The sequence below is a fragment of the Vidua macroura genome, chromosome 3, assembly GCF_024509145.1.
Source record: "Vidua macroura isolate BioBank_ID:100142 chromosome 3, ASM2450914v1, whole genome shotgun sequence".
NCBI lineage: Eukaryota > Metazoa > Chordata > Aves > Passeriformes > Viduidae > Vidua > Vidua macroura.
Genome location: NC_071573.1, coordinates 12714014 through 12735430, shown reverse-complemented (window position 1 = coordinate 12735430; position 21417 = coordinate 12714014). Strand labels below are relative to the sequence as shown.

The following is a 21417-nucleotide window of genomic DNA, read 5'->3' as shown; positions in this document are numbered from 1 at the left end:
TTATCTTTACAGATCTAAGATTTCTGTGTATATTCACAATGGGGGTTTGGAACTTGCTGTGTGTGCAGCATATCCAAATTCGTCTCAGATAAAATCTGTGTTGTTTTTGTGCTACCTCAGGGTTAGTAATATCTCTAGCTGCTATAAATACTGAAATGTGGAAATAGTTCACCTGGAAATATCTTCCACAAATCCCTGCCATAATAAGACTTTTTCCCTTTTCCGTAAATTTATATTGTGAAACCTTAGGAATGGCACAAAGGACAAACACTAAATAGATAAATAACTTTTACTAATGTGCTCTTTTCGTAATGTGATCTTTCTCTGTTACACTAACTTAAATGTTACTGTTGCTTTTGTCCACAAGCTTCTGCTTGTAGGAGCAATTCCTGTGTTCTTATTGGAATTATTTGTCAGAAGTTAATAGCCTGCTAACCTTCCTTGGTTTTGCTTTCAGGCTTTCCCATTTTTCTCCAGACACAAATCTGTGTTCTACAGGAAAAAGACAGATGTGAACATGACATTTCTTATTAATCTTTGCATTATTCTTGCTGCTAAACAGTCAAAATATTTAATGTTTGTAGCCACTTAGTGGCTGGAAGAGTGGATGTAAAAATAAATAGTTTTCTAAATCGTTCAGTTCTTCTGGAAAAAAGGAAGCATTTGAATGATTCACCTTTAAAACTACTGTATAGCTGGAAATTACAGCTTTGGTATAAAATCTGTAGTGTCCCAGAATAAATGGGGAGTAAATATATAGAAGACAGTGAATTAAAACAATTGGTATTGAGAGAAGAATGACCTACTTTAAGTTGTGCCTTTTATTGCCATTTTTACTACCAACCTAGCTTTAACAGATTACTCTAAGTAGGTCTAGCGAATGAAAAGTAGTCTGGAAAAAAGGAAGTGAATGGAATTCCAACAGTAACAAATACATAAATATAAGACTGGGAAAAAATGTGTACAACTGTGAAAAGCAATATATGAGCTGGCATATATTTTCCATGAAACCTCCCTGAAAACGTTTAGCCTCATTTGAAAGCATGGTAGATTCTCTTTGTCAGCCATCACTAGTTCTGTAATGATTGCCACCCTGTGTTCAGCCACAGACACAATTGGTCCTGTGAGGGGGAAGGCTGCACTGAAGTTGTGCTTTCAGCAACAAAGCCATGAGCAGTGCAGATAGGAAGATTTCCTACTGTGCACAGCACAGTCACCAAACTCTGCAAAGAGAAGAGCAGTCAGAGAGTGCATCCGTAAGCATAACTGCTTAGTTTGGTAAGCAGATGGTGTGCTTAAATTAGACCCATGGTGGGAATTCCTTCAGTAAAGCAAATTATATGGGAAAATACAGGCTATATTGTTCATCTCTTTTGCTTGGAGTTAGGAGCAATGTGATACCAAAGGAATGAAAGGGAAACTGCAGATTATTTCAGTCTCTGTGTGCCACAGGAATTAATTCTGACAAGGGGAAGTAACGGTCCACCAATTTTTCCTTTTCCATTCTGGCTACATAGCCTTTTCCACACCGGTTGTCTGATGGGGTTTTTTTCTGTGGGTAACTGTGCTCCTGGGATTTTCTGTTTAAACTGAAGTTTGTTTGAACAGAGAAGTGTATAGAATTTATTCCATCTTGCTTGTCTATGTGGCATCACAATTAAAATGGTAACACAGCCTTTAATGTTTTCTCCCCAGATGCTGATGAATGCCAACTCTTTGGACAAGAAATCTGTAAAAATGGCTTCTGTTTGAATACGCAGCCAGGTTATGAGTGCTACTGCAAGCAAGGCACATACTATGACCCTGTTAAGCTCCAGTGCTTTGGTAAGTTTATTTAAAGTGGTCTTGTCACTATAATGGTATGCAGATGGGCAAAACAAGCAGACTCCTACAGCAGGATTCCCATCAGAGCTGTGGCATTTCCAGTAAGGGGAGAAACACTGGGCCTCCGGACTCCTGTAGCAGTTTTGTAAGACGCATTGGGTCATTTCCCTTTCTTCTGCTTGGCTGAGCAGCAATTCTGGATGACATAGCTGTGGCATGTAGAGCAGGGTTTGCTTTATTTGCCTCCTTTTTCAGCAAATTACTCCCAGGAGTTTGCATCTCCAGAACAGCCTTTTGTGCTCCTTTGAGTGCATAGTCAAGAGCTGGTGCCAGCCTTAATGCAGGCAGCAAAAGTGATCAGAGGGGGCTCCCTCCTTACATGCACACTGCTGCTTACTCTGCCAAGGAACAGTTTAGCCTTCTTTCTTTGTATATGGGGTGAGCAGTGAAATGTTGAAGCTCACCTTTCACTTGGTAAGTGTTCTAGGTTTACTATATTAAATGAAATTAATGCAGACTTTTTTTTTTTTGTTTGTTTGTTTCAAGGATAGCTATTTTCCACAATGAGTTAATATGCAATGTGAAATTACAGTTGAGGTCATTGATAAGCCCATTTTAGCCTGCACAACCTTGTACTCCTTTGGTTCTGGTATTCAACTGAAAATTACTCACGACCATGACCCTGGCTTTTGCTTTGTAAGCAGAGAACCATGTATAATGTGCAGAATAGCCTTTTACCTTGGGATTCTATGATTATTCTTTACAAAGGGTGGGATTTTAACTGATTAAATGTAATTTATCTGAAGTGGCCTGCCCTTCCCTTTGAGCTAAATTTCAGCTTTTGCTTTCCGAGACAAACTAAGAAAAATAACTACCATGGCTAGGTAAGGTGATCCCTTCTTCTGACAAGCTCACGAGGAATCACTAAGAGTATGCTCACCTCTAATGCCTGCTGGTATTGTCCTAAAGGGGGATGAATGTGGGAATCAGTGGCAGCTATACTGGGTGCAGGGTAATCCTGGCACTGCAACCCCTCCAACAAGCCTCCTTATCCTCCCTAGTACTTCTCCGTACTAGCTCCCTAAGACTTGAGGATCAGAGATTAGCATCCTTCAGATGTCTGTCCTTCTCCATGGGCACAGGCAGGATTTTTTTGCCAGCAATGGATATTTGTGGTAATTTACAGAAGGCATGCAGGGAAGTCTGCTCGTAATATAGGAAAAGAGAAACATAGATTAACACAATGCAAATACTTTGTGCTGGCTTTCCTTGATACATTTCCTTCCATTTTAAAGACACGGATGAATGTCAGGACCCAAACAGCTGTATTGATGGCCAGTGCATTAACACAGAAGGATCTTACAACTGTTTCTGTACACACCCAATGGTTTTGGACGCAACAGAAAAGCGATGCATCAGACCAGCAGATTCGAGTGGTATGATCCATTATACGTATTACTGAAGTGAGTACACCTCTACGAGGTGGTGCTGACATGGCTACAGACCCGAAGTCTAAGCTTAGACTGGGTCATCCTTGGATGAGGCTGCTCTTCTGGAGGATTTTGGAAGGCAATGCTTGGACCATCGTCTATTGATCCAGAAGGCATCATGATGTAGGACTCCACAGTGCTCCACTTTGCCTATACAGACAGGACATTGCTGGAAGTATTGTGAGATTAGGCTCAGGCTGAGGAGTCTTCAGCCAGTTCACCAGCTCTGCGTCTGCCTTGTCCAGCCTTGTAGGTAATGAGGCACAGCCTGCTTGCTGTCTCAGTAAGGCTGGGGTTTGGCTGCAGGCGAAGTCTCGAGATTCAGTTCTACCAAAGTAAAATAAAAACAGGAATGACAGGGTATAGGAGGAAATAGCTAAAATTTTATGCGTGCTTTCAATTGATTAGCTTTGAAGGTACATTGAGCTCACAGTTTCAAGCTGTCGGCTTCAATGTCACTGTTAAAGTAACATTTTTGTGTTTTCTTTTAATTTCAGTAGACACTGATTTCAGAAAAAAATGTTAGATATTATGAGATTCTTGGAAACGTCTCAGAAATCCAGAGCATTATGCAGTCTGCACAGCTTTGTCTATGCCACTCATGTCTTCGAATGAAGTGTTACAATGGGTTTGATTTACTGCTGGCACTGTATAGCCATAAATCTAAACTTCTGGTTCCTGCAACTTGCAGCGAGTTTTCCTGAGATGCTTCTGTAAAAGGAAATGGGAATGCAGACTGAATGCCTGCTTTAGTCACTCCAAATTGTAAGGCTGATATTTTGAGGAGTAATGTGGTCGCCCTGTTGTGCGGAACTGTGAAAGAACCACAGCATTTCTATTGTTCAATCTTCAGTTAAACAAACCAAGAGCAGGATTGTCCTTTGGGTTTATCTAGGATGTGAAGAGAATGCAAGAGCCCAAAGGGTCTTCTGTCATGAGACATTTGGCTGACACAGCAGTGGTCATCTCAGCCTGCACAGAGCGCTCAAGCCTTGTATCGCTACTGGCAATGTCCTCCTCACACAGAGGGGGAGGGGGCAGGCTGGTTCTTTTGCTGCCAGCAAAATTTGGAGTCGGTTGCAGAGACCCACTGCTGCTTTTCACTGCATATTCTGGCAAGCTCAGTAGAATAGGTGTCTTAAGTTGTGATCACCTTTATGGTTTCAGAACTCAGTTTTGCTCTTGAGCAAGGTTTCAGTTCTGTACTCACCCATGCATAATGTAAAATGCAGGAAATTGATATGCACAGACAAAACAGAACCCTGGTTTGTGACAACACTTATTTTTCACTCTGTGTTGGAACAAAATCAAAACCTTGCAGATGTCTTCACAAAACTATTGTGCTGAGGTTTTTACATTCCAAGTGGAAGATTAAGTTTACAGTTCCTCTCCTTCCGATCAGCAGTGATCAGAACTTGCTGGGACTGGGAATGGTTTCTTCTGAGATCTGTGTCAAAACTATTATGCCTCTGAAATATTCCAGCCTTGGAAAAATACAGATTTTTGTTAATGTTCATAAGAATGTGACAGTAGTTCACAGCAGTGTTCTGTCTTTAACAATAGCTGTAAGTGGATGATTAGAGACCAGGAGGGCGGATAAACAATACTTCTCTTCACCCTCCCCAGCACTCTCTCAGCCTCCAGCTATTTTCAGCTCAGGGGATTTCCTGAGACTGATGTAGTTTGTCTGTTTAGTTAATGGGACTCTCTCTCTTCCAAGTATTTGTCCAGTCTCCCAGGGAGCCCATGTAAAATTTTTGTTCAGCTCTGCCCTAGTTGTAAAAGTTTTTTCAGATGCATTGACAGCAATATAAGAAAAGCAAAATAACAACTTTTAAAGATCCATTGTGTGGATGGGTGGATGGAATTCCCCAAACATTCACCTCTCTCCCAATGCTGTTTTTTGTCAAGCTCTGTTAACTTCCATGGGAGCCGAGCTGAATCCGTGTTAAGTGTTCAGAAATGACTATGATTTAGAAAGATCTGGTTTCTGGATATCCAACAAAATGTGCTTTTAAATTGGCCTAATGTGACAACTCGGAACCTTTTAAGATTTTTCCAAAGCTGAACATTCAAGGGATGAGCCATCTCAGGCACTTAAAAAAGGTCATGACTTTTAAGCTTAAATTTGTATTCAGCAAAGTCTAAGTTATTTTTCTAATCTAAATTTATAAAATGTATCATTATACCAGTGTCTTATTTAAATAACAGTGCTGTGATGATGACCTAATGCTGTCTTCTCCATCAGAACAAACTGAAGAAGCTGAGGTCTACCAGGACCTTTGCTGGCAGCACCTAAGTGACGATTTTGTCTGTAGTCGACCGCTAGTTGGGAAGCAGACCACGTACACGGAGTGCTGCTGCCTGTACGGGGAGGCCTGGGGCATGCAGTGCGCGCTGTGTCCTATGAAGGAGTCAGGTAAGGAAACGCACGCGTCACTGCTCGGAACCAAAGCTGAAGCACTTCATCGCTTCAATCCCTTGCATTTGTACCTGTGCCAATAACGTGAGAAAGAGCAAAAAACCCCTAGCCCCTCAAGTTAAGAGAAATGGGTTACCAATAAGGACTGAAGAATTTCCAGGGAATATAATTTAGTGTTAAAAAGAAAGCTGGGTGTTGTATTTTCAAAAGACTGTATTTTGTTTACGTGTTTGGGAATCAGATACTCTTCCATGATATTTCAGGTAGAAGGTGTTACTTGTGGAGACTACAAAAGCTGAATGGATACAGAGAGAAATGTCATTGACACACAGATTTCTTTCTGGGGACTGGAGAAGGGGCCAGTGGAAGCAGCATAGGTATATGTCATGCTTTGCCTGAGATACATCAGCCCTGGTTATACAGTCTGGTGATATGATACAAACTTCTCCCCCCCATATAAACTGTTCCAAGGTCTAGTTTGGATGCAGCTTTCTTACTATAAATGCATCTTTCAGTGACATATCTTTCCATGTAGGAATACCAACCTGCACTGGTAAAGCATTTTATTGTGAACATTCCTGGATTTTCACTTGGGCCTGAGTTACTCTAATGGTAATGTTGTGGCTAAAGCAATACACGTTTTACTTGTAGGAATAACCCAGGAATTAAAAAACTACAAAGAGAAGCTCAATGAAGCATTAATGTGGTTGTTTCTGTCTGCTTGGTTGTATGCTTTTATAATTTACTTGCAAAGTCCCTGAACCTGTTCTTAGATATCTTTACTTGTTTGAGTTTGCTTTGGAAATGCAGCAACTGAAAAAAAAAGCATTTGATTTTGATGATGTTGGCTGGAGTAACTGCTGGCTGATGCTTACCCCAGGAAGAGACTGAAGAAGAAAAACAGGGCATGACAGCAGCTTGATTTATAAGATTTGGAAATCTCTGAAATGTCTTTGTCAGAACAAATCTTATATGAGGACATCAAAATACTATACCTGCTAGAATAACAAATGCAGTGGAAAGAAATGTAATGTTGCCCTGTATTTGAAAGATAAATATAGGGCAACAGCAAATAGCAAGAATCGTTGCTATGGCCTGGAACTCCTCAAGTGGAAAGATTGAGCAGATTAAAGAAGTTTTTCTTCGTACAAAGTTCACAAATGGTGAGAGTGACCCATCTGTGTCATGCAAGCATGCAATTCTGAGGGAGCAAAGAGCTGTTCCTGTTAAATTAGGTACAAGATTTACTTCTGGAGATTTCTAGCTAGGTACATTTAAAGCAGGATAAATCTGAAAAGAAAGAGAGAAGGACCACCAACATGGTCAGGCAAAGAGAACCTGCCTCACAAGGGAAGATGAAAAATTTCAAGCATAGCTATTGAATAAAGGCTGCAAATTCTAAGACTCTTCTCTAGAGCACAGTCATGGAGGATTCCCAGAAGCTTTTAATTTAAACAAAAGTGCAGGAAAAAAAAAATTGGAACTATTTCAGTCTGAAAATACTAGATGTATTTTGATCATTAGGAACACAGGATTCTAGATCCTGTGCCAACAGTGGAGTGCAAATCCCCACTAGCTCGATGAAGAAAATTGAGAAATTCATTTTAAAATTACATGGAGGTTCCCAATGGATAACATCCTAAATATCAGTTGGATGATCCTTAGTCAAAGCTGAAGAGCATTATGTTGGATAATGAAATCTTTCTCCCTCCAGACACGAAATAACTTTTATGCAAAATTTCATTTGCATTGAGAAATATCTGCTTTAACTGAAACTGAGGCAGTCTTTGATCCCAAATACTTTAAATTATCCCTATAGATTGGAACAAAGCTAAAAATAAAAGCATGTTTATTATGTCAGAACAAACATACAAGCTGTCATTTCTTTAGTGGAGATGGTATGTGCTCATTTGTCCTCACACACATGTGCACTCACCCACACAGAAACCTGGAAGCCTTTCTCTGCGTTCAGGAACGTTTACCAAGAAAAATTTAAAGCTGACTGAACTGAATAAATGATTCATTTGACATGTCTTCAGTCTGTAGCACTTAAAGTGATATCATTGGCTCAAGAGAGTGCTTTCACACCTCCAGGCCATCAGGTCACAGGTTCAAGTCCTGGCTGGGGAACCTGGAATTTCTCCATTTTTAAATACTTAGGTATTGTGTTGGCTGGGTTTACTACTGAAGGTGTTTGCTTATTTCCTCAGTTAGGGGCTTTCTGAAGATTTTTAACACATGTTATAGAAGACCTGCCGATGTGAAAAGCATTATCACCACAAGACTTTCACCATGAAATGAGTTGGATCATAGTACAGATCTGTGGTTTCCTTTTACCTTGTTTATAGTCCCATTGTATTTGAAGATCTAGTCACCACCCTTAGAAAGAAGGAAATACAGGCCTACCACTGTAAGTGATACTTTTGCAAGTCCCTTCTAAAGATATTAATGTTTTATTAAAAATAATCTCTAGCTTTTGTAACCCAACTTTTCTTTAAAGTGCTTCCATTTTTCATGATTAAGATTTAAATATCCTGTTCAAGTGGGACCCAGCATAAAACCAGTGAGAAGATAGAGCACTTTTGTAAGAATTTATCCATATTAAGCAAAAAGAAATACAATCTTAAATCAGCCTGAAAACAGAACTTGCATGGTTGCTACTGTTTCTAAAAACTACTAATCAGTGCTTAATTAAACAAACTCCACTGAAATTACTCCAAACATTCAGAGACTGAGACAAAAATAAGTAGCATTTTTTGATATTGCAACAAATATCAACAGCAACATCTTAACAGTAAGACTGATAAGTATTTTGATGACAACATTGAGGAATAAATTCAAAGTATTAGTTCAAAGTCCTGATCAAAATACTGCAAACACGAGCTGTAGTGCTGTAGTTGAGTACATCTGACTTGTGCAAACAAGGGATGTAAAGACATTGTTTGCACTTACATTGTTATCTTTTGATATCATCATTGCAGATAAAGACTTTCACAGATTTCATCAGTACCAAAATGTTGACTACTGAAGTGTATTCTCTCTGAGCTCATGTGTCATTAGTCTGTATTTGCCCAAAGAGCAGTAATAACCATTTAATAATTATTCTTAAAAAACTTCTGTGTTATTTAAGGTTTGTCATTGGCAATCTGTAGAAATTGACCAGTTGAGGAAAATTAGAAAATTGGATACTTTTTGGTTTAGAAAACAACAAACAACAGCAAAACATCTTTTCTTCATTTCACCCACCCAAAAAATACATGTTAGATGCCTGGCCTTTGGAAATTTTGCTTCCTTGGTCAATTTCCTCTTAGTGCCTACCAGCCCAACTTTCTCCATCCAGAGTCCATGGTCTAGTAACTGGTAGCAGGACAGGCACCAAGAGGTTTAGCAGCTGGGTCAAAGCCTCCATGCCAGAAAACAGAGCAACTGGCCCAGACTGAAAAAATCTGAAATATAAAATAAAGCCATATACACCTCAAGTTAACTTGAACTTGTAGGACCTGTTCTGAGACTCCAGAAACTCCTGTGAGATCCTTAGGGGACAGGAATGGATTTTAGGCAAGGTGTATGGTTACAGGAAATTTGAAGAGAGGAGATAGAACTAACAACTAGAAAATGTTGAGTAATGTGGTGTGCAGGGGTCAGCATTTAATTTAGAGAGACAGCCTATTTTTGTATTTGCAAAATGATAGTTTTGAGGCTATTGCAGTGCAGTACCACCTTTGCTTCAATAACACCTTAAGATGCTGGTACGGTGGTATTAGGAGCCCCTGAAGCAAAGAGATGTCAGTCAGTTAAGGAGGGTACTTTCTTTTCTGCAGCTGGCTGCCTGGAGAAGCTTTCATACAGAAAACCAGGGTGAGGTAGGTCTGGGACTCAGCAGCTTTAGCAGATATTTTAATAACTGTTGAGAGTGGGGGTACATTACTACATCTGTAACTTTAGACTTTTTTGGTGTGAGTACTAAGATAATGTCATGAACACATTCTTAGGCAACTGGAAAAGGCACCAGCATTCAGTTTATCAGCCTGCTTATTTGTATATCCTTAGAAATTCTTTTTCTACTGTTAAGCTTTAAATTCTATTACTTTGTGGGGTTTTATGGAACCACTTTATGTTTAGATGATCTGCAGAAAAGACAATGGTAGATCTCCAGTCAGTAGATGTTTCAGATGTTCTTTGGGATTAGGAGTCACATAAAGAACTGCTGTCTATATTGTATTTGAAGTTTCTCTTTATCTCCACCTTAGCATTTGCAAAGACCATGCTGGAAGAACACTAAGAGTAGTGGGTGATGTGGATCACCTGGGCTGTTGTATAATGCAGGATTTCTCTTGAACAATTTCATATTGTGGCTTTTATACAGAAACCCACACCAGTGCTGGTCCTGCCAGTTTTTCCTTCCATCAGGAAAGATAAACCAGCACCCTGAGCAATATATTCCCCTGACCTGTTCTAGAGACATGCTTTACAATGAGATGCTGTCCTAGAAGTGGTTATCTCTTTCCATGGATTAAAATGGACAATGAACAACTAATTCAGATGCAGACCCTCAGAGATGCCTACGGGGAGTTGAATTCTGCCCATTTCTGGCAGAACAGATTGTTTGGACTGCATTTTTGCTGCAAAGGAACTCTGTGTATCTTTTGTAAACATTATGAGTTAGTTCTGGGCTGAGCTTCCATATTATGAGAACATAGTGTTCTCTTTAAGTTCTGGCTAATGTCATTCATGAAGATCTGTAAGTACAGGGAAAAACCAATGTGTAAAGGATGAGTTTTCATCTCTCCTCTTTTGGGATGGTAAAGATCAGCAGGAAGGCACTGGATTCACTTCTGTGGATCATTGCTCATCTTTCCATTTAGGATGGCATTGTGCCTTCTTCCTTTGTGGTAAGGACTCTGGTCAAATGGATTATCCTCTGGGCTTAAAATATTGCAGTGATTGGGCCTTGAATATGCAAATTGTTGTGTTTGGTGGTGCAGATTTTTGGCTGATTTAATTTCTGTTGAGGAAGAGTTTCAGTGCTTTTTCTGAAGGTTAGGAGAGATGTGCAGAGTAGCTTTAGCTAAAGGTCTTTCTCATGGAACCTCACATTCCAAGTGTACATGGAAATCAGCAAGGAGTCAGAAGGCCATGTGCAAAGTTGTGTCAGAAACAACCTGACTTTTACTACAACTTTTAACTATCTACTTGGAGCAAAAGGAATGGGAAGATCATTTTAGAAAGCTTGAGCAGCATTAGTAGAGGAACAAAAGGTCACTACCAAGAGGTTTTGAGACAATCAATTTGGTAATTATTTCAGTTTAGCAAGAGCTTTACAACCACTGTGAATCTTTTTCAGGGATTTCATTTAGAGTGTGTTCATGAGAGAATATGAACATCCTTCTTAACTAATGGAAAATAACCTTTAAGACTAACACCCTGACCTTTTTTCTTGTGCTGTAGAATAGATATCAATGCTGTTCACTGCAAACCTTAGCATCTATCCATGGGCAACATCAATGAAAGCTTTCAAAATTGTCAAATAGCACAATCTAAATACAGAGCAGAAATATCTTTAGCTTTGGTTCTCATATGACGCAATCTCCTGAGACAGCATAAACTTAACCAGTTGAGATTGATGTCCAGAACCTTTGGTGAAACTGTTGTATTCTTAAATAATTTGAAGGATCTGATTTGGTTTCTTAGTCTTGGCTTCTTTTGTGTGTGTGATGGTGACAATTCTGAGGAGCTGGAACAGAAATAAAGCTTTCTTTATGGGCAGGAGCTGGACTGGCTGTAGTGTAGTTGTTTCATGGTTGTGTCAGGAAAAACTTTTATATAATATTTTTCTTTAAATACATGAAATTTGGAATAATGTTTCTGACATTAGGATTTTTAGGCCTCTGGGTACAAAGAAGACTCACAAGGGCTTGCTCAGTTACAACTATATATGCAAATTAGATGCACATTTGCACAGCTGCATTTTTGCTAGCAAGCACCTAATAGCCACTTGGTCCATACAATTTATATTATGTCATCTCTGTCAGCCAAGCTTTCATCACCAATTACAGCTAACATCTGTGACAGTACACATGTGTGTCTAGATGTAATCCCCTAACACTTGTTTAATATGCAATACTTCTGACTTAAAAAATGTCCTTTACATTTTTAGAAGCATACATCAGCTTCCTTTTATAATAGCCACCCTAAGTTATACAACAAGCTGTCTCTATGCTTCATTTGCAAGTTATGAGAAAAACTTAGAAACACATGAACCAATGTAGACTAAGCTATATTAAAAACAAAGGGTTTTTTTTTCCCTTGAACTGTAGTTATATTGTCCCTGATCACAGCCAAGAGATGAGTGAACAGAAAAAATAAACAGATATAGAAAAAGGTTTCTTCATTCACTGTGAATTATAGAATATTTTCTTTCAACTTTACTTGAAAGATTCATTTCAAAGTGAGTATTAATTTCTGTGACAACTAAAATGCTTCTGTCATTCAGGGGTAGTTACGTGTTCTGACTTGGGCTCTGCCCCCTTACCACCTTCTTGATCTTGGGGAGTTTCCTGTTGTCATCTCCCCAGGGCAATGTCATGCTGTTCTCCCATTTGAATACTTGCCTGCACGTTTCTGTGCACCAGTCATGCTTTCACCCACAAATCTTACAGCACTCTGTTCATGTAGTTCCCTCCCCTGGAAAACTGTGACCAACACACATCACAGTGACCCAAAATACATTCTTTTTAATTTGAACTGTAGGAACATAGCATAACAAGGGGAAAAGTTTAAAACAACAGAAAGTGTCATTGCTGTAACTTGTTCTGTCCTCCACAGGGGCACTCTGATGGGTTCATTTCTGTCAGAGATCCAAGTCTCAAGTCTACCTTATTTCAAAACACCAGTTCTCATGACCTTTCCAGAATGTGGCCCCCTGTATACCTTTCAGCCATTGTACTCTCCTCTCTGCACACCCTTTTTTTTCCCTGGGAAAAAAAAAAAAGGAAAAAAAAAAAGCAAAAGAAAGAAGAAGAAAAAGAAAAAGACAAGCTGAGAAAGGTGGAATAGATAACTTACTGTTGTTATTGGTCCTGAATTTCTACTGTTGGTTTCTTAGGTGAGTTGCTGTTGCTCCCCTTGGGTTTATTGCCCAAGGACCTAGTGATTGAATTAACACATTATAAAAGACAACAGATTTAGTCGACACTACTTGGACAGCTAAACAGAACACACATAATTAAGAGAGTATTACAGGTATAAGACCTAAAAATGCAGACATTCAGAACTTGATTTTTGAGGGACCAATGGGGCAAGAAACAAGTTTCTGTTGTCTACATTTCTTAATTCTTCCTTAGATGTTGAACAACTTTGCATTGTCAGACATGCGATATAAAATAATCTTGCACAATCTTCAGAGTATGCAACTCTCATATATGTGAGAGCCCCAGCTCTATGGATTTTCAAAAGTTCCAACTGCTTTCTTCAAAACTAAAACATTGTTTTTACTACCAGTATCACTAATGGCAAAATTAACACTGAGTAATCTGGGAAGCCAGTGTACAGGTTCTGCTCAGCCCTTCCCATCAGATCACATTCATGTGGAAGAGGCAGTGATCCCTAAGAACTGCTTGTCTTGTCCCTCTGCCTTTCACTGACTGTTTTTATGTGGTGGTTTCTTCCACACAAGCCAGATGAATTAGTATTTTGTGGTAGAACACAGATTTCCTTTGCCAAGAACATTTGTGGGCATCTGTGAGAAAGTGCTTTTACTATTCTGCATAGCTTTCCTGTGTGTCCATTCCATATGAATGAAGGGATCATTGTGAGATGATAATCTGTCCCCATGCATGGATGTTAATCTGGAGTTAGATGTGGGGAAGAAAGAATGGTGTGCTTCTGGTCCTATGACAACTCTTAAACTGTGCTCATTATCACAGTATCTCAGTGGGAAGCTGTGCAGTCAGGGATGTAAGTAACTTTTGCTATATGTAGTTTATTTTGCCATGCTGGCTTTGGTTCCTGTGCCCTGGGATGTTGCTCTTGGGCAATGTACTTTGTTCTCTGGGAGAGGAAAGTGGTGTTCGAATATTATTATTGTATATAAATATATTCTGGAGGGCATACCTCAAAGGAAACCACTTTGCTCTTGCAGCAGAATGTGGTGGGATTTACAATGATTTTTCAGTCCTCCGGGGAGTTCATGCTGCAGACTTGGACTGTCAGCCATGGCAGCTCTGAGTGTGCACAGACAAGCTTTGCCTGTACTGCTCCGTCTTGTGCTCTCAAAGGGCCAAGTTGTTGACCACAAATTCAAACAGACTATTTGAACACTTCAGTGTTTTCAGTACAAAATAAAATCGTTCCAGGTGGAGGAGATACTACCTGTAAAAATAAAATTACAGTGCTGGACATCAAGTAGAGCTGTGCTCTGTACTGTCTAGAGGCAGTCTGGACTTATCCAACTATTTGCTGTCTGGGACAGTTCTACACAGCATGAGGTTTCTGGCTCTGCAACCATCTGCAATTCTTGGATTCTGTATCTGCTTAGGGCTTTTTTTCCTCCCTCTCTTTTGGTGGTTTTTCTTTCCCGTCCTTTCTCTGCCTGATTCTCAGAACACCAGGCAATCTTCACAGAACCAGAAGCTAAATAGACTGTAGCAACAGTAAGGGAGCACCTGGCTTGCTGTATTTTAACAATGTTTCTGTTTTCAAATAAATTTTATTGTATGCCTTTTAGTAAAGGGTAGTAGAAACAGAATTGACACAATTTTTATTTGATTTATAGAAGAGTCAAATTCTGCATAAGCATTTCAAACATGGACTCTGACACCTAAAATGAAGAGTTGCTTTGGTCTCAACTTGTGTTGTTTAGCTTTTAGAGAGAGGCACAAAATCAGATGTAACTCTTTCTTCTGTATATTTCCCCATGCTCTGAGCTTCACAGCCAAGGAGACTTTGAACAGCACTCACACTTCTAAGCCTGTGGGTTGAAGATACAGTTTGTAGATAAGGTGGGCTATTTTAGAAGTATTTTTCATTCTGATTTCTGCAGGTTGGCTGATAGTGCTAGAAATATTGGCTGTACCTGCCTCAGTTTACTTCCCCTAGGGAGGCTTCTGCTAGCAGCCATGATGGTTTGGGATAACCTTTGTTCCACAGAATGAGGAGTATAAACAGAGATAGCCCTGGAGAGAAGTGCATCAGCAGTGGGATACACAGCATCCCTTGGCTCTTGCTTCCCATGCAGAACAGAAGAACCTGACCTATAACTTTTTGTACAGTTATTGACTCAAATCTATCCCTGGTGTTATCCCTGTTATGACTTAATAGTATATATTTGGCTCATTAACATTTTAATGACATCTTTCCTGAAGAGAGAATGCTTTCTGGAAATTTTCTTTTCTGCAGATTTATGGTGTTTCTAGGAAGATAAGTTTATTTCCAGCAAATACGAACCACAGCTCACTGGGACTAACGTAATGCAGCCTGTGTTACAAGTGTGTTTACTTTTATATCTTATTTTCTTTCCCCCCTCAGAGGATTACGCCCAGCTGTGCAACATTCCTGTTCCAGGATCTCGACGGCCATATGGACAGGATGCTTTAGTTGACTTTGAGGAGCACTACACTCCAGAAACCAATCCATACTTCGTTGAAGACCGTAAGCGAGATTCTCTGTTATGTAAAAGACTTGAAATGAGATTTTTACTTCAGTTTTTTTTCCCTGTAGCCAGTTTCATTCTTCTCTTTGCTTCTGGATAGAGTGGCCTATTTATGCTTTAGTTATTCCTATGACACTGGCTTTCAGTCAGGTGTTCCAGTTCAAAAGCCAGGTTTGTATGAGAGTCCAGTTGGGCTCAGTGTACAATTAATTTTTAATCTAGTGAAACAGTTTGTGCCAACTGTACTAAATTAGTGTTTACCAACAGTTTTACAGCTCAAGGTCAAAAGGCTTGCCAATTTTCCTTCTCACAAATTGATTTTCCTTTGGAGCATGGGACAGATTTCTCCAGAGTATGTTAAATTTAGAAGGAAAAAAAAAAAAAAACCTCTTCATCTTTCCATGATTTCCCAGCAGAACTTGTATGTATAGGTGAAATGAGAGCATGCAAGTGATTCTTGCTCAACAGGGAAAATGTACAGCACAATGTGATTGGAGAATACACATATGTATGGACTTCAGGCTGGATGCTATGGCCTGCCAAGCAGGGTGTGAGGGATTGTACTTGAGGAATATCCGGGCTCTTTATGTTAGGTTGGGCCCAGCTGACTGTTAAAATTTGCAGGAGATAAATGCTTACAGATTTCAGCATCTTCATCAAAATCAGGCACCCTGTACAGGTCCAGAATATTTCATCACAGTTTTAGAGAAGAAAAGTGGAAGTATCAGAAGGAGCTGGTAATTTCTCATGCTTTACATACATACAGCCTGCAAGTTGCCACTCTGCTCTTCCCCAGTCAGTGTTACTGAGTGTTGATGTGTAACTGAAATGTCACACAGCTGAAAACTACTGATTACACCACAAAAAACCCAGAACAATGACTGGGTAAGCAATCTTAATGTACTGTCAGTCTGGAAAGAAACATTTCACAAGGTATATAATTTAGTGGTAAATAAATACGATAAATTGTGGGAAGTTTTGAATCCACAGCTGAGACCACATCATAGAATGGCTGCAGTGGGAAGGGACCTTAAAGATCATCTAGTTTCAATCTCTTAGGGACAGTGGCTTAAGAGCTCATGGCTCCTGCTCCCATCCTATCACTGAATCAGATGGGGCATCCTGTTTAGAGCATCAGAGACTTCAAGATCACAATCCTGCTGCAGGCTGTGTGAGGAATACAACAACACATCTCATCCCGTGGCAGGGCCATGTACTTCAGTGCAATATTTGTCACTGTGCATGCAATTTCTACAGAAGCAAATACATACCTCAGAATTACAATATAGGTCACATCGAGCTGTTTTGAACTAGAGTATATTTTGTGAAGTAGAACTTGCTGTGAGTGATACATATTTTAGTTTTATCTAGTAAAAGTTACAACATACTGTATTCATGACAGAGAGAGGGAGAGAAAAAATATGTATATATGTTTATGCACATGCATATATGCCAACATATAAGATATATTTCTAGTAAATTATGGGGGGTTTTTTATTTGAAAAATATCTGTGTGTTTGGGAGGACTCCTTTCCCTTTCTTGGCACTGTTTTCTAAATTAGAAAAGGTCTTTACTTTAAAGGTCTCTCCTGAGCTCTCTATAAGCTCTGCCAGAGGACTCCAGCAAGTAATGAAACTTGGTTACCTACATCATGACAATGCTCAATATCCTCAGTACTATTGCACTGAGAAGTGATTTATTAGGCTCATGAAAAAGACTGCAATGTTTCCCATTTAATGTGCACTTGTATACATCCTGTGTATTATGTATGTTCTTGAGATGTGACATCTGTCAGCAAGTACTTACTTCACATTATGTGTTCAGCGTCTTCAGAATCCACTTAGCTTATTACTGACCAGCTTGATCCTTACTCAGAAGCCCACCATGCTAGAAAATCCAGGATAGGAACAGTATTTGTAGTCAAAAAGGGAGGGAGTGAAAATGGCAGTATGGAAGTTAAATGGATGAAGATATGGAAAGGGCAGAATAGGAAAGGAAAAAACAGGTCAGTAGAAAAGAGGGCCTCAAGGACCGAGACAGGATGGAGTAAATAAGAAAAGACAAGAGGAAAAAAACATAAGGAAGGGAAAAATTCATATTCCTAGGTAGCTTAGCAAATATATGTATCACAGCTGTTGCAATATGAATGAGTAAACAGTTTTTCAGTAAGTTGCTGGCTTGTTGGCAGAGCCACTACCTGTTACAGGACAGATGGGGAGATATAGCCTACTCTATTCTACTCCAGCTCCAATTTCCCCTCTATATTCACTGTGCTATTAAACTTATGACTCAAAACACTCTCAGCTTTTTCCACAGAAGTCTGTTTGATGTGATGGGCTGCCATCTGCAGTCCTGTTACATCACTGCTCCATGAGCAGAAAGCTAGTGAAAAAAAAGTGAGAGGAACAGTTCAGTCCTAGAGACAATCTCTGAACATGTAAAAATGTAAAATAATTTTGTAAGTATAAATTCTTCCTTATATACAAAAGCATAACTGTCACAAAAGCCCTAAGGCAGGGAGCACAAAAAGCATTATACAAACCACTGAATACAAAGACAACTCTTTGTATAAGAGGTGAAAAAAAAAAAAAAAAAGCTCAACTCTGCTCAACTCTTTGAGCTTTGACTGCTCACCATCTAGAATTATGACAAGGAGGAATTGGTAGATTATAGGTATTTGTACTGGCACCAGTCACTGAAGCACAAGCCAAAGGGCTGTTAACAAAAAACCACAACAGGAAAGCAGTCTCTGATTTCTTCTTATTTTCCTTATGGCAGCTGGGATTGATTTTTTTTTAATATGTTTTCTTCTGGATAAATTATAATGCATCTCTTACCCCTCTACACACACACCTTATTTTTCTACAATCCTATTTTAAGAAATTTTCCCAAATTGCGTGACCACTTGTTTCCTTAAAGGCTGATAAACATAACAATTGAAATAAAAGGTGCTATTTAGAAAACACTGACTTACCCTTTAAAAAATAAACAATGAAATTATGGAGTTTCCATTCTACAAAAAAAAAATCACAGATTTTTAACACAAAATAAAACTTAAGAGTTAACCAAGTTACTCAGTTTCCATCTTGAAATGTATCACAGCACTTTTCTGGTACATTTAAAACTCCAGATGGTGCAGCTCTGCTAAAGCTGACCTATTTTCTGCAAAGTCAAGTCACATTCCAGTAAACTTCTGAGAGAATTTCAGTCTTCCACTATATATTTGGGTATACTGATTCAATAGCTTTGTGACCTACTTGTTTGCAATTCTTTCTCCTCCCAGGTTTCCTGAACAGCTTTGAGGAGCTACAAGCAGAGGAATGTGGTATTCTGAATGGATGTGAAAATGGCCGATGTGTAAGAGTGCAGGAGGGCTACACCTGTGACTGCTTTGATGGTTATCACCTGGACATGGCCAAAATGACCTGTGTTGGTGAGGATAGCATATCACCTGTAATATCCCCTGTTATCTCCTGCTAGTCTGTCAGTTTACTCAGTCATTTGACCTTAAGAGACCTCGAACAGAGGATTTAGGGATGATCACCTGCATTGTATTAAAGTTCCAAGCTTTGTTTTATTTACTTCAAATGCTAGTAATTATTGTTACAAAAATATCTTGGTGTTCCTCAGTGCATCTCAGTCATTACAGCTGTGTTCAGTTACGAGAGCGGAAGTGAACAGACACACATTTGTGGAATGAAGCTTAAAATTATATCAAGGCTTTAATGTACAGACCAAATGTTTTTCAAAGGCTTTATTAAGCTAGGAGGATGGAACTGGATCCAGAGCAGAAGAGTGATTTAAGAGTGGATTTTTAGAGTGGATTGAGAGTGATTGCCTATAACCAGCTGGTGAAGTTTGGCCCCTGATTTTCACAGATTTCAACAGTCAACAGACTCAACTATTTCTCTCACTCTCAGACTAGCAAATCTGCACATTTACTAACCAAGACATCTATATCTTCAATTAAAACAACTAAACTAACAAATGTCATTGAGAAGATGAAGCAAAACAACCACCCCTTGGTATAGAAGCCTAGTACAGTGTGATTATTTCAGTTTAAGGTCTGTGCTAACCTTGTTTAGCATTTTGCTTTGTGACACACAACTGAAATCCCCCAGCTCTACAAGGAGGAGCTGCCTATGTGCCTTGTAATCTTCAGGACTTTATGGCAAGCTTGTCTCCTTAGTAAGAAAAGATGTGGCTGCTGTGTATGTCAGGCCAAAGCTGTGTGGTGTTGAGTGCAGGTAGTTTGTCCTCACAACTATTCAGTTGACAACACCAGTAGCTCCTAAAGTATTCAGCTGGTAAAGTACAGATGTTTTGCTGTTATGCTAAGAACTTCGAGATTCTTTCTTAAAAGTCACTTTTCAGTCATCAGATAAACACATGTAAGTGGTTACTTAATGTTGTGCAGCTGGGCTGAATTTGGACTTGGTAATCTAACAGTTTAAGGCCCTTTAACATCCTTTTGATTTCCTATGATAACTTCCACCTCTTCCTAATTAATCTTTTAGAGCCTTGGCCCAGCCTAATTCCACCCAATGGGAACTGAAAATAAAGTTCTCAGGGCATTTGTGCAGATTGTTCTAGTCCTAACAATGCTGGAACTAAATGAGTATTAACTGCACACCAGACTTAAGTACATGTATCTTTTGATGTCTCCTTTTTGCAGATGTGAATGAGTGCAACGAGCTGAACAACAGGATGTCCCTCTGCAAGAATGCCAAATGCATTAACACGGAAGGGTCCTACAAGTGCTTGTGTCTCCCTGGGTACGTGCCTTCAGACAAGCCAAACTACTGCACACCACTGAACTCAGAACCAGAGAGTGAACTGGAGTAGAGGAAAATCTCCATATCCTAAGCCCATATACTCTGCACTGTATAAAGAAAAGGAAGAAAAGTATTTAACTTGAGAAGAGAAGGCGCCAGAGTAGCAAACAAAAGGAGAGAAAAGGGTTAAAATGTATCAAAGATGAGACATGATGGGTTGGTTGTTTATCAGCTTCACTGAAGTGACAGACCAAATGGACACATTGCTCTGTATGAAAGAAACAAGTATATAGTGTGTTCATAAAAAAATCTTTGAAAATAATCAAAAACAGTGCTGTTATTTGAAACAGAAGAGCTTTGGTTTTTTTGGTTTTTTTGTTTTGGATTTTTTTTACTATTGCTTGATTAATTTGGCATTTAAATAGTGATGGTAATATTTTATATTACTATGTCATTTTTTGATTGTTCATTTCCTTGCCTACTGTTTCTTTTCAGACCTTTTTTCTGATCAGTACAAATTCTATGATACAGATATTCTTAGTCCATTTTATAAGAACTGTCACACAGGATGATGCTCCTCCTTCCCTGGAACATTGGTCAGTGACTTTTTAAATTTGCTAGTTGTCTGCCCTGTGGAGCAGGCACCATTTGTTTTCAAATGTTTATATACCTTGGCGAAAAGTCCTTATATTCATTTTGTATCCTGTATGGTTGTTACTGCACTTAAAGTCTTTAGAACATTTCTTGCCAAGTTCAAAGCTGCTAGTGGACAACATTGGATTCCTTTTGTACATTAAACCAAAAGATTTTAGCTCACATCTCTATTGTAATGTGTAAATTGAACACAAGAGAGATCTTGTATGATTACCCTAACATATTAAAGCTGTATATTAAAACTCAATAAAATCACATTTTTTTTAGAAAAAAATGTACTATTTACTAATTTTGGTTTCTTTCCTCTGCTCCCCCCTCTTTTTTTTTTTTCTTTTTTTTTTTTATGTTTGTTTTACAAAAATCAGCCCTCAGGTGCTTACAAGAATCAGCCTCTCAGTACTAGATTTAATTTACATTACAATAGTCTTAGGGAGTTGTCTGGCTGGTTTTTCCTTCTCATTCTGTTTTAATAAGACCAGAACCTGAATTAGTTAATGCCTGAAGTTAGGCTTCCAGGGGGAAGATTTCAAACACAGACCTACAGAAACTGTTTTACTTGGAAGCTGATTCACATGGATTTTTTTTTTCTTTCCTGGTTTAGG

At 39.1% G+C, this 21417-nt stretch overlaps 1 protein-coding gene across 8 annotated transcripts in view; it reads left to right on the top strand.

Moving 5' to 3' along the window:
- The window catches only part of LTBP1 (latent transforming growth factor beta binding protein 1), a 183077-nt gene extending 161988 nt beyond the window's left edge, over window positions 1-21089 (top strand). For 7 of the 8 annotated variants that reach the window (XM_053973833.1, XM_053973837.1, XM_053973838.1 and 4 more), the window contains 6 exons: window positions 1696-1824; window positions 3120-3260; window positions 5563-5733; window positions 15262-15384; window positions 18670-18819; window positions 20062-21089. In XM_053973833.1, coding sequence (XP_053829808.1) covers window positions 1696-1824; window positions 3120-3260; window positions 5563-5733; window positions 15262-15384; window positions 18670-18819; window positions 20062-20231 — 884 coding nt within the window. In that variant the 3' untranslated portion in view covers window positions 20232-21089. The remainder of the gene's footprint in view (window positions 1-1695; window positions 1825-3119; window positions 3261-5562; window positions 5734-15261; window positions 15385-18669; window positions 18820-20061) is intronic. The other variant, XM_053973835.1, reaches the window with a different exon arrangement.
- The last annotated feature ends 328 nt before the right edge of the window (window positions 21090-21417 follow it).